This window comes from Monoraphidium neglectum (genome assembly GCF_000611645.1).
Source record: "Monoraphidium neglectum strain SAG 48.87 unplaced genomic scaffold scaffold00101, whole genome shotgun sequence".
Classification (NCBI taxonomy): domain Eukaryota; kingdom Viridiplantae; phylum Chlorophyta; class Chlorophyceae; order Sphaeropleales; family Selenastraceae; genus Monoraphidium; species Monoraphidium neglectum.
In genome coordinates, this window is record NW_014013527.1 from 30103 (window position 1) to 41746 (window position 11644).

Below are 11644 nucleotides of genomic sequence, written 5' to 3' on the forward strand. Positions count from 1 at the left end.
CCTGCCGTCACAAACAGCCCCCCCCCCCTCGCTCTCCGCACCCCCAACGCCCACCTCTCAACCAACACCCCATCCCCAGGCAGCCGCAAGACTGTCAGGCAGCTGCAAGACTGTCTGAAAATCCACAGAACCTCAATCCCTGATCACTATCAAGATCCTGGCAATGTAATCCCCCCACCTGGATGACGAGCTCCACGCCGCTGATGTCCAGGCCGCGTGCCGCCACGTCAGTGGCCACCAGCACGCTGAACTTCCCGCTCCTGAAGCCGGCCAGCGTCGCCTCGCGCTGCGCCTGCGCGATGTCGCCGTGCAGGGCGCGCGCCCCTATGATCTCCGACAGGGTGCCTGCATTGGCAGAGCGCGGCGCGGGTGTGTCCAAGCGTTCAGGTGAGGTTGGCAGACGCGCTCACGTGGGTCACGCAGCCTGCAGGGGCTGCTGAGGGGCAGGCAGAGCAGCACTGGCCTGATTTTGCAGAGCTGCCCAACCACAAATATGTGGATCATTGCCTTTGGAAAGCAACAAACTCCCATGCACAGGCAGGAATGCACACTCAGCAGCAGCAACTGGAAGTGCAGCGTTTGACGAATTGCACAACCCCGTGCCGCACCCGCGAGCTCGTTGGCGTCGTTCTTGGTCTCTGTGAAGACGATGCTGCGGCCGCCGCAGCCCCAGCACTTCACCAGGTCAGTCACCAGCGCCGCGCGCTGCGTCCAGTGCGCCGGCAGCATGAGGTGGCGCACCGTGGTGGCGGCCTGGGGGGCGGGCGTGGCGGAGTGGCACGAGGGGGCGGGGTTTGCCAGGATGAAGCAGATACTGCCGAGCTGCGGCGCCACAAACGGCCAGCAGCAGAAACGAGCTCCAAAAGCAACTGCACCTCGAAGCGTGCGCCAAACCAACTGCAAACCTCCCGGGCGCAGGCCGCCCGCCAGCCGCGGCCCGTCGAGCGGCCGGCCCGCCGCCGCCAGCCTGCCAAGCGCCGTCACTCGGAATGTCAACGATCACAACACCTCCCTTGCCCCCGCGCCCACCTTGATCTTGGAATCCCCCACCAGGTCCACCAGCTTGTGCCCCTTCCTCAGGAACCGCCGCGTGATGTCCTTCACCCACGCCGGCATCGTCGCGCTGAACAGCATCGTCTGCAGCTTCTCGGCGCCTTCTGCCGCCGCGGCGCCCTCCTTGCTCAGGCCTGCGTTAAGGATCTTCTCCACGTCGTCCACAAAACCCATGTTGAGCATCTCATCGCACTCGTCGAGCACGCGGAAGCAGAGCTTTGAGAGGTCCAGGGTGCCGCGCTCCATGTGGTCCTTCACCCTAGGTTTTTGAAGTGTATTAGGGTGGGTGTGCGAGCGTACAGGTGTGTGAGTGCATGTGTCTGGACATTCGGGATCGCGGCACTTTGTAGCTGAGTTTTTGCACGCGTGTGCATGGAGGCGTGCGCGCGCATGCGTTGTGGGAATCAGTCACCAGCCTTGGTGCTTCAAGCGCTCACACAGAGCCAGATGGCCTGCACCGCCGCGCAACCCTCCGCCCCAGCCCCAAGTCCCACTGCTGCACTGAACACCTTCGCCTCCCAAGCTCGTTTCTTCCAACCACCATGCTCCCTGCTGTGACCCCCGGCCGCCCCTTGCGCACCTGCCAGGCGTGCCCACTACGACGTCCACGCCGCGGCGCAGCATCGACTCCTGCGGGCCGTACTGCGTGCCGCCATACAGGCAGAGCGTCGACAGCCCCGCAGCCTGGCCGATATACTCAAAGTCGGCATGGACCTGTGCACAAGGGTTGTCGAGGGTGCGGGCTGAGGATGGTATTGCCGGCGGGTTGCGGACAACCCAAATGGCAGGCGCAAATACAAGCATTGTTCCCGCCGGCTTAGACGGCCGGCCGCGTCGACGAGCCCAGGCACACGCGAATGGGCCTGGGGCTCGCCGCCCGACGGCAGCAGCTGCCGCGCACCTGCTTCGCCAGCTCGCGCGTGGGGGCGAGCACCACCACCAGGGGCTTGCGCCCAAACGCCCGCTTCGCGCCGCCGCCGGCCTTGAGCAGCGTCTGGACAATCGGCAGCACAAACGCGAGCGTCTTGCCGCAGCCGGTGCGCGCGCGGCCGACGACGTCGAAGCCGTTGAGGGCGTGGTCCAGGCAGGCCGTCTGGATTGGGAAGAGGGACTCGATGCCCTGTGGACGGCGGCGGCGGCGGCGGTAGTATTGGGTGGTTGTGGGCGTGGTCAGTGAAGCAACGGCGTTCAGGCCGCACTTGCGGCTGCGGCGCGGCCACAGCGTACACCGCTGGCGCGTAGAGCGCGGCGCGGCGGCCGCCGTCGTTGATGCTGCCCGGTTTTGTCGCCGCCCCCTGTGCGGCTGATGCCTGTGTGCGTCGCACAGCGGGCGCGCCACCCCGCAGCACGCACTGCGCACCGGCGTGCATGCTGCCCCGGCCGCGCCCCCTTAAAGGCTGCCAGGAGCCCCACCTTGGAGCGCAGCAGCGACTTTATGTTGTCGCTGAGCTGTGGGAAGTTGTCAAGAGCGGCTGGGTCCTTGGCGGCGGGCGCAGCTGCGCCGCTCGCGGCCGCGGCGTCCTCGCCCTCCGAGCCGCTGCCTGCCGCGGCCTTCTTGTCCTTCTTCTTGTCTTTGCTGCTATCCTTCTCCTTCTTGGCCTTTTTAGCGGCGGGCGCAGCATCCGCGGCGGCTGCGTCGGGGGCGGCGTCGGCGGCCGCCGCAACCTCGGTTACGCTGTCATCCGCCTTACGCTTCTTCTTGTCCTTCTTCTCCTTCTTGCTTGCGGACGCGTCACCATTCATCAGCTCGTCGGTGGCAGCGGCCTCCTCCAGCGCTTTCTTCTTTTGCTTCTTGACAGCCCTCTCCTCGGCAGAGTTGCGGAGCTTGTCGGACGCCATGTTGGCGTTTTGTATGAAAGGTAAACAATCGAGTCGTACAGGGTGGATTATCACGTCGAACTTGGCAGAAATAGGGATCGGCGTCGCCAAATGCGACTTCGAGTGCTTCGCTAACGTCTCGAAGTATATTTCGATGAAAGATTTCACGTATGGCTTCAGTAGCATGGCGATCCAGGAGTTGCCACTCGGCACCGCCGGCCGCCGACGGGGTGCGCCCGTCGCACAGCACTGCTCAACTGCGTGGGAGCGCTGGTCACGTCAACCTAGGCCCAGCCACCTCTCACGACCGCCGTGGCTGCTTCATCGGGCTGCCCATATTTGCAACTCCACCTGCAACCACTACTGACATGCTGAGCTTACAAATGGCTCACTTAAGTTGCCCTTGGTCAAAAGGTCAACAGGTGGCGCTTCCAGACAGAGCAAGGCGGCGGCCTCGCCTGGCATTGCCTGGCTGACTTTGGCTGCCCGATAACGTCGGCATCAATCCATCGCAGTGGCCACACGCCTGACCAGGTTACATCCCTGACCAGATGTGTCAGCTGCGCCGCTTGAAGAAAACCGTTGAGGGAGACCGGTTCATGCACACAGCGGCCTCACGACCAGGGTACACGTCGCAGCGCGGTGTGCGGCTCAACCTTCAAACTCGCGCTTGCAGGAACAGCATCATGCACGGATTTGCGTATTCAATCATGCAGGGCTGCAGTCGTAAGCCAGTCGCGCACCAGGGGGCGACGTGCAAATGGGCGTTGTGATACAGGCCGCCAGGGGTAAACATGAGATTCGGAGGGCCTTGGGTTCGACGGTGCATAGCAAGATCAGCATAACGGCACTTGGTAAACAGCGCAAACCAGCCATACACCGACTGCTTGGGCGATTGCCTGCTGCACGAGTGCGCACGCACAGTGCGCCTCTGTCCATCAAAATGCACGAGTCAAAGCCAAAACTCCAGATAGGCAGGAATGGTATTCTGATCAAAGTAATCATATGTGCAGAAACTGAACAAGGGGCATTTGAATTAGCATGCACAAGTCCCCTTATGCCAGATAGATGGATACAAAACTGCGGCGCTGCGCGCTTGACACACGACAATGTTTGAGGTCATCCGTTGCGCTAGTAGATAGATAGAGCGCTTGGTGGCCATGGCGGCCATGCCGGCCTCTGTATGATACCTGTACCAGCTACACTGCTGCCACGCTGCCGTCGCCGCTTTGGGGCGGCAGCTTGAGGAGGGAAACAGACACCTTGACGAAGGCGTCCCTGAACGCGGCGTGGTTGGGGTTGCTAATGTGTATGCCCACTTCCCCTGACACGTGACTGTGAAGGATCTTGTAGCTGGTGCGTTGAAAGCGTGGAGGTGGGTGGAGGAGTAAGGCCCAAAAAATCATGCAAGTCAGCAGAGTTCAAGGATCCACCCCGATGATTGGGTTATAGTTGCAAAAGGGCAAGCTGCAGGACCAGCCTGATCCCGCGGCGGCCATTGCGGAGACGTCTCCACTCCACGCAAGGCTGCACCCCACCTCCCTCCCCTCGCACGAGCCCAGCACCCTGACATACTGCGAACAGCTTCTCACCCTTTTTGGGGGGCTGAGATTATGAGGGGCATCTGCCCGCTGGTCTTCCAGCCCACCAGGCTGAGAAAAATGTCCTCGCCGTTCCAAAACGGGCTGCTGTGGCCCCTCGCAAACGCCTCCGCGAGGGGCGAGTAGTCGAAGAACGCGCGGCACAGCCGCCGCGTCGCCAGCAAGGCGACGGTGAGAGCTATCGGGTGCCGGCCCGGCGGGACCTCCGCCATGACGTAGCCCGGCCGCCCCGCCTGCCAGGTGCGCCCGAAGAAGCCGACCAGCGGCGCGTCCGGCGCGGAGCGCTTGGCGGCGACGAGGGCCTGTATGGCGGCGCCTGACAGCAGGATGTCGTCGTCTTGCAGGAGGACGAGTTCGTGGCGGGCACGCAGGCAGCCGAGGAACCTGCGTGGAGCGAGGCGAGCGGGGCCGGCACGGGCGTGCAGCTGCGCGCGTGCAGCGTGCTTGCATGCAAGCATGTGCGTGCGTGTGTGCGCGCGCACACACACGCGCGCATGTGTGTATGTGTGTGCATGCGCCAAAGCGACCAATAATCAGCTGCGACGCCACGCCCGCCCGGGTCGCGCCTGCTGGTGAGTCCGAAACGCAGGTCTGCGTTGTAATCGATGAGATGGGTGACACGCGGATGGACATACTGCGGGCCACCAGGCGTGGAGGAGGAGTGATGGAGCAAGTGAGCTTGATCTGCGGGCTTGAGAGCGGGATGGAGCGAGGCCACCAAGGTGCATGCCGTGCCATGCGCCCCCCCCCCCCGCTGATCGCCCCCAGCCCATCCAGGCACCCACCTCGAACGTCGTGTCTGGGCGCATGTGCATCAACACCACCTCCCCGACCAGCGCGGCAGCCACCAGGCCGTCAACGATCTGCTTGACGCTATCTGGCTTGGCCCAGTTCATCACGACCACCGATACCAGGGCGCCCGGCCCCGGCGCGCCGCCCTTGCCGCCGACGCCGCTCCTGTCTTCCGCCGGGGCGTATGGCTGGCCCGGTTGCGGGCGCTGCAGGTCGACCACTTGCACGTTGGGCCCGCGTGCCGATGCAGTGGCCGCCGCCGCGCCTTTGCGTGACTGCGGCGGTTTTGCGTCAGCGTCGGCTGCGTGGATCGCCGCCGCCGTCGCCGCCGCCGCCAGCGAGATGTCTCGAGCCGTCATCACCAGGCGCGTCCTTGCGTCGGCCTCAGACGCGGCCGCCGCGGCCCCATACCCAGGCGCCAAGGCCGCATTTAGGCGCTGTGCCGTTGGGTACCGCGCGCTGGAGCGAGTGATACGCCCGCGCGCTGAGAAGACCGGCTGAAGCTGGACTTCGTCGGTATAGTCATCGCTGCTGCTGCTGCTGCTGCTGCTGCTGCTGCTGCTGCTGCTGGGGCGGCTGGTCGTGGTGGCTGTCGTGGTGCTGCCGCTGATGGTTGTCCCTGCACCGCTGATCCTGGGGCCGCTAGCGCCGTTCCCAACTCCTGAACCAATCTGCCCACTGGAGGATTGCTGTCCATCGACTGCAGTCACGCTGCCATCAGCAGTGCTCGCAAGTGGCAGCACTGGCAACAGCGCGACGGTGCACCCAGCCGATAGCAGCAACAGCCAGAGCCAGAGCGTGCGGCTGGTGGCTGTGTGCAGCACAGAACAGGGTACCTCCACGCGCTGGGGCGTTGAGGGCCCCCGACTTGGCGGGCGTGAGGGCTTGGCCGCTGAGGGTGTTGACATGCCGCCAAAACGCGACAGTTGCCGGTGTCCCCACGATGGTTAGCGCGTGGCAGGGGCGCGATGGTGCAGACTGCTTGCCTCTACAGCACAAAGCACTGCGAAGAACATTATGACAAGACTACACAGTGCAATCACAGCAGGAACGCCTCGTCCCCCAAACAAGCCGGTGTCGCGAGCACAGGGCGACACGTCCCTGTTCGCAGTCGCCACCCCTTCTCCCGGCCATGATCATGTGTTACTTTGTTGTTACGCTGTCGCTGAGCCCGTTTGTGTCCATGGGATGGTCCGAGTGCTTACCCATTCCATGGGACGAGTGACACCGCGTGGTTGTGTGATCACTATGTCAAGGCTATCAAGTTGAACTTTGTTGATTCGCTTGTGGCAACTTAGTAAGTGCAGAGCCACGATCCACGCGCGCTCTGACAGCACCACGCGCATCCAATATGCAGCTTTCAGGGCCGCTGCCTTTACACAGGCAAGAAAACGACGCGTTTAATCCATGCGTCACCGCCGGGGCACGCGGGCCGTGCACATTGGAAGGCTCAATGGCGGAGACGCGCGCTGCCGCTCCAAGCCCACCACACACGACGCGCCCGCGCGTGCTCCCGCCCCGCACTGCAGGCGCGCCGCGCGAAGCGAGCCACGGTCGCAGCCGCGCCATGGAAAACACTCCGTGTGTCATTCGCTGCCGGAGCAGGCTGCCAGGTGCACAAATCGAGGCGGGAGGTTGGGGCGGCTGCGGGCCAATGCAACATTGCAACGTACAGCACCGTGTGGCCCAGGGTGCTGCTTGCGCACGGCTGTGGTGCTGCAGGCGTGTTATGGGCCAGGCAGCCAAATACAAACCACGTCGCTTTCAACGGCCTGAACACCATGCTCGCCCATCATCTAACCTGCACGCGAACACAACAGCTTGGCTGGCCGCATCCAAGACCCTGCCACTTGGAGCGGCCTGGAGCCCCATTTCGGATCAAAGGCGGCGCAGCAGCTCGCAGACCAGCTGCTCAGCGGCGCGGCCAGCCTGCCTGGGGCCCTGCCAGAAGTCCCAGCCCTCTCTGGGAAGCTGCCCAGCCTGCCGCAGCTGCCGCAGCTGCCTGCAGGGGTGAACCTGTCAGGTCTCGCGGATGGGCTCCCAAAGCTGGACGCATCAGGCCTGGCACAGCGGCTGCCCAACGCGGGCGGCGTGCAGCTGCCGTCAGCGACGGACCTGAAGCTGCCTAGCGTGCAGCTGCCGAGCGTGCAGCTGCCTAGCGTGCAGCTGCCCGACAAGCTCCCGGACACCTCGGCGGTCTTCGACGCGGTCCGCGGCACTGCCGCATCCGCGGTGGAAGCTGCTCAGCACCTGCCGGAGGAGGTCGCCGTCCGCATCGCCCTGCTGCAGCAGCTCCTGTCGTCGGCGCCGGACGCGATTGGCGGCTCGTCGGGCGCCGGCGCGCTCTCCAGCCTCGAGCCGCACTTCGGGACGCGCGCGGCGGAGGCGCTGCTGTCGCAGCTGGGCGCCACCATCGGCGCGCGCGGCGCGCTGCCGCCCATGATGCAGCTGCCGACGGGCGCGGACGCGATCGCCACCGGGGGCCTCGTGACAGGGGTCGACCCCGCTGACCTGGCGGCAGCGCTGACATCAGCGTGGGGGACGGCGGGCGACCAGGCCGCCGCCCTGCTGCCGCCGGCCGCGGCCGCCGCGCTAACAGCCGGCGCGGCGGTCGCCGTGCAGCAGCACGCGGTGGTCGCGGCGGCAGCGGCGGCGCAGGCTGGCTCCCTCGTGGCCGCTGCCGACCAGCTGCGCGCCGCCGCGGCTGCGCTGCCTGACACAGGTTTCGGTGGCGTCGACTTCCCAACCCTCTGCTTCGCGGCCGCGGGCGCGCTGCTCGCGACCGCCTTGTCCATCCCGCCCCCTGATTACGAGGCGTCGGCGACGGCGCCTGCGCCCGGCGGCAGCAGCGGCAGCAGTAGCAGGTCCGACCCTCGGGACCCTCCGCTGACTCACGATTACAATCCAGAGGCGATGGCCGCCTACTTCCGCCGCCGCCCCGTCGCCGTCGCCGCGCGCGCCGCTCGGCTCGCATCCGAGGTCGCGGCGCTGGGGCTGGCGGTCGCGGGGGACTTCGCGACTGGGCGCGTGGCCGCGAACGAGCGCGCGCGGGCGGAGCAGCTGCGGGGCGCGATCGAGCGGCTGGGGCCGGCATACGTGAAGGTTGCGCAGGTAAGGCGGGCAGGGACCCATCACACGTGCTGGCAGCGCTGGGGGTCCGCGCTCGCGCCCGCGACAGGCCTGCAAGGATCGCAACGCTGCCGCACCGCAGCAAACACAGCCCACAAGACCGCGTCCGGTAAAAAGGCCTGCTTTTTGCGCGCTTCCCGCCCACACCCTTGGCCCTCAGGCACCCTCTTCACCCCTTGATCTGCCTGTCCCTCCCTCACTCCTTTCCCCAGGCGCTGTCCACGCGCGTGGACCTGCTGTCGCCGGCCTATTTTGAGCAGATCCAGCTGCTGCAGGACAGGGTGCCGCCTTTCCCCTGCGACGAGGCCAAGGCGGTGAGGCCGCGCTCGGCGCAAAGAAGCGCATCTTCTGGCGCTGGACGCACGCTATGCGCAAGCAGCAGGGGGTGTCGGCGTTGTGTTTGCGACCGGCGACGCCGCAATCGGCAAAGTTTGCCAGGACAATTTGCAAACCGAGCTGCCGGCCGGGGTTGAGCTGCCAGGGGCTGTCTTTCGTGAGCTGGCGCGCACCTGTGTCATCCCCCTGACCCCTGGCACGAGTTACACAAGGCGCCCGATACAGCCGGCACGCCTCGTCCCCCCTCCTCTCGTCGCCCCGCAGGCCATGGCGGAGGCGTTTGGCCGCCCTGTGGAGGAGGTTTTCTCGCGCCTGTCGCCGCGCCCCGTGGCGGCGGCGTCGCTGGGCCAGGTGTACCGCGCCACGCTGGTGCCGCAGCTGGGCGGCGGCGAGGTGGCCGTCAAGGTGCGACATGGAGCTTTGTCGAGCTTTGTGAAGGCGGAGCCCCTGAGGGCCCCAATGACCAGCTGACGCCACCCACCCTCACTGGCCCTGGACGCTTGCAACCACAACTGCCATTGCATGACACCATCCACCCTGCGTCTTCCCTCCACGCTCCCTTGACCCACATAGAGACTGACCCCACCAGAGCGTCACGCCCATGGCCACCTCACTCGCTTGTATGCACGTGCGAATTCACGCAAAATCAGTCTCAACCCTCCACGCTAAACACAAAATTTTCACAGACCCCTTCCACTTGTGTTAACACACACTCACACACACAAACACATCCACACACATCCACACACACTCAACTCTCTACAGGTGCAGCGCCCTGGTGTGCTGGAGCAGGTGGCCCTCGACCTGTACCTGATGCGCCAGGTGGCGGTGCAAATTGGGAAGCTGCCCGACGTCAACACGGACTGGGCGTCACTCATTGACAACTGGGCCGTGCGGTGAGGGGGCATAAATGAATGTCTGAGGGACTGCGAGAGACATCCAAGCTTCATAGTGCACTTTCTTTCCGTCCAGCTGTCACTCTCATGTTGAAGCCGATCAAGAGGCAGAGGTTGAGGCGCCACCTGATTCGGGCAGCGGCAGCCAGTATGAGGTCCCATTTTTGGAGTGTATTCCATACAGACCCTTGGTTACACCATCAGCGTGGTCCACCACCACCCCGACCCCGCAGCTTCCTGCACGAGATGGACTACGCGAGGGAGGCCCAGAATGCGCTGACCTGGCGGGGGCAGATGGCGGCCGCGGGCGTGGACGGTGTCACCATCGCGGAGCCGGTCGCGGCGCTGTGCACCGGCACGGTGCTCACCACCGAGTGGGTCGAAGGTGAGAGGCGCACGCGCCACTCAGCAGACCCTGACAGGCCTGTATTTGGTCGCTTCTTACCGCAGGGCTGGGCTTTCGGAACCTGTTGCACCACAGCCGTGCTGATTGGTTGGTGAGCGTCCGCAATGCCTGCGCGTCAAGCAGCCTTGGTGCCAAGCCGTGCGAAGCGGCACGCGCCGCTGTCTGCTTCTGAACGCGCGCTGCGCCGGCTGGCCCGCGCGCAGGGGAGAAGCTGTCAGAGTCTGATGCGGGGGACGTGCGCACGCTGTGCACCACGCTGCTCAACGCGTACCTCATCCAGCTGCTGGACACCGGCTTCCTCCACGCGGGTGGGCAGTGCGGGCACGGGCTGGCGCGGGCTGCAGTGTTGTTGCAATGTCATTGTTTGCATTCTCTTGCAAACAAAGGCATGTTGCTGGGCTGGTGCCGTCAGAACGACAGGTCAACGCTTGAGGGACGGGAAAATCAAGTATGTTACTTGCAACAGCAGTGCCGCAGCGTTGCTTACAACCCGCATTGTTTGCTCCGTCAACCGCCCGCTGATGCATTGAACGCTTGCCCTGGCCCATCTCTGCCTCTGCAGACCCCCACCCGGGCAACCTCATCCGCACCGTCGACGGCAAGATCTGCGTGCTGGACTTTGGGCTGGTGACGGAGGTTACGCCCGAGCAGAGGGTGGCCCTGGTGCAGTACATCGCACACCTCACAACACAGGTGGGCGGCACGCATCGCCCACCCTGGGGCGCGTTGGGGGGTAAATGTCGTGTGTGGAGGTGGATGGGGTCGATGGATGCGCGGGCTCCCCAATCAGCATCTACGGGTGCCGCCAGGTGCAAAGACGGTCGGAGTAGTGAACATGCCCAATGGCGTTGGTGGCACGAGTTCAATCGACTTCTCAATCCCGCGAGCCGAACCATACCGCGACCCCTCAGTTGCCACACACATCACACACAAGCATGCAATTACGCAAGCACACAATCACACAAACGCACAATCACACGCAAACAACACACACCGCAGGACTGGCCCAACGTGGCGCGCGACCTCCAGACGCTCGGCTTCATCCCCGCCGAGGCTGGGGACCCCGCCACCCTGGGGCTGGTGGAGCCCCTGGGCCGCATCCTGAGCCAGCTCAGCGGGGGAGGCGGCGCCACCAAGATCAACATTGACGCGTGAGAGCCCGGGGTCCGGGTCCAGGGATCCAGCTCCAGTGGTTTTGGAGATGAAGCTTCGGTGGTTTCGCACCTTCCCCCCTTCGCGCGCGCCGCTCGCCGACTTGAGGCCATGCAGCCCGCTCGGTGCCATGGTTTCGTGCGAGCTGCCTGGGGTTGGAGCCGCCCTGCCAACCTTCCCATGCTGCAACTGCCTTCGGCCCCATTCCAGACCTCGGCCATCCCCTCTGCGACGATCCACGTCCGCATCCCTCACACCCCTTACCACACGCGCCCCCTTCCAAACAAAAGTGTGATGGGGGAGCTGGAGGGCCTGGGGCGCGACTACCCCTTCTCCATCCCCCCGTTCTTCGCGCTCATCCTGCGGGCCTTCAGCGTGATCGAGGGCATCGCCCTCAAGGTCGACCCAGACTACGCCATTGTACAGGTGCCCCGGGGGCCGCGGCAGCAGCGGCTGAGGGC

The 11644-nt window shown here is 65.0% G+C and overlaps 4 protein-coding genes across 4 annotated transcripts in view; 2 read left to right on the forward strand and 2 right to left on the reverse strand.

Annotated features, from left to right (window-relative positions):
• MNEG_1072 (cystathionine gamma-synthase) overlaps positions 1–2892 on the reverse strand; it is a gene marked incomplete at both ends in the record, with an annotated part of 10434 nt that extends 7542 nt beyond the window's left edge. Inside the window, 7 exons of the mRNA XM_014050445.1 lie at positions 179–345; positions 609–822; positions 1030–1312; positions 1634–1767; positions 1955–2173; positions 2253–2363; positions 2467–2892. Coding sequence (XP_013905899.1) covers positions 179–345; positions 609–822; positions 1030–1312; positions 1634–1767; positions 1955–2173; positions 2253–2363; positions 2467–2892 — 1554 coding nt within the window. The remainder of the gene's footprint in view (positions 1–178; positions 346–608; positions 823–1029; positions 1313–1633; positions 1768–1954; positions 2174–2252; positions 2364–2466) is intronic.
• A 1178-nt stretch (positions 2893–4070) lies between these two features.
• On the reverse strand, positions 4071–6172 carry MNEG_1073 (hypothetical protein; the record flags this gene model as incomplete). Its single annotated transcript, XM_014050446.1, has 4 exons — positions 4071–4149; positions 4464–4856; positions 5000–5106; positions 5258–6172. 4 exons carry the CDS (start codon positions 6170–6172, stop codon positions 4071–4073), a joined length of 1494 nt encoding a protein of 497 aa, XP_013905900.1.
• A 659-nt stretch (positions 6173–6831) lies between these two features.
• MNEG_1074 (putative aarF domain-containing protein kinase) lies at positions 6832–11186 on the forward strand (the record flags this gene model as incomplete). Its single annotated transcript, XM_014050447.1, has 9 exons — positions 6832–6845; positions 7085–8375; positions 8606–8707; positions 8994–9134; positions 9495–9625; positions 9859–10010; positions 10235–10339; positions 10594–10724; positions 11031–11186. 9 exons carry the CDS (start codon positions 6832–6834, stop codon positions 11184–11186), a joined length of 2223 nt encoding a protein of 740 aa, XP_013905901.1.
• Positions 11187–11477: 291 nt separating this feature from the next.
• MNEG_1075 (putative aarF domain-containing protein kinase) overlaps positions 11478–11644 on the forward strand; it is a gene marked incomplete at both ends in the record, with an annotated part of 2413 nt that continues 2246 nt past the window's right edge. The window contains one exon of the mRNA XM_014050448.1: positions 11478–11609. Coding sequence (XP_013905902.1) covers positions 11478–11609 — 132 coding nt within the window. The remainder of the gene's footprint in view (positions 11610–11644) is intronic.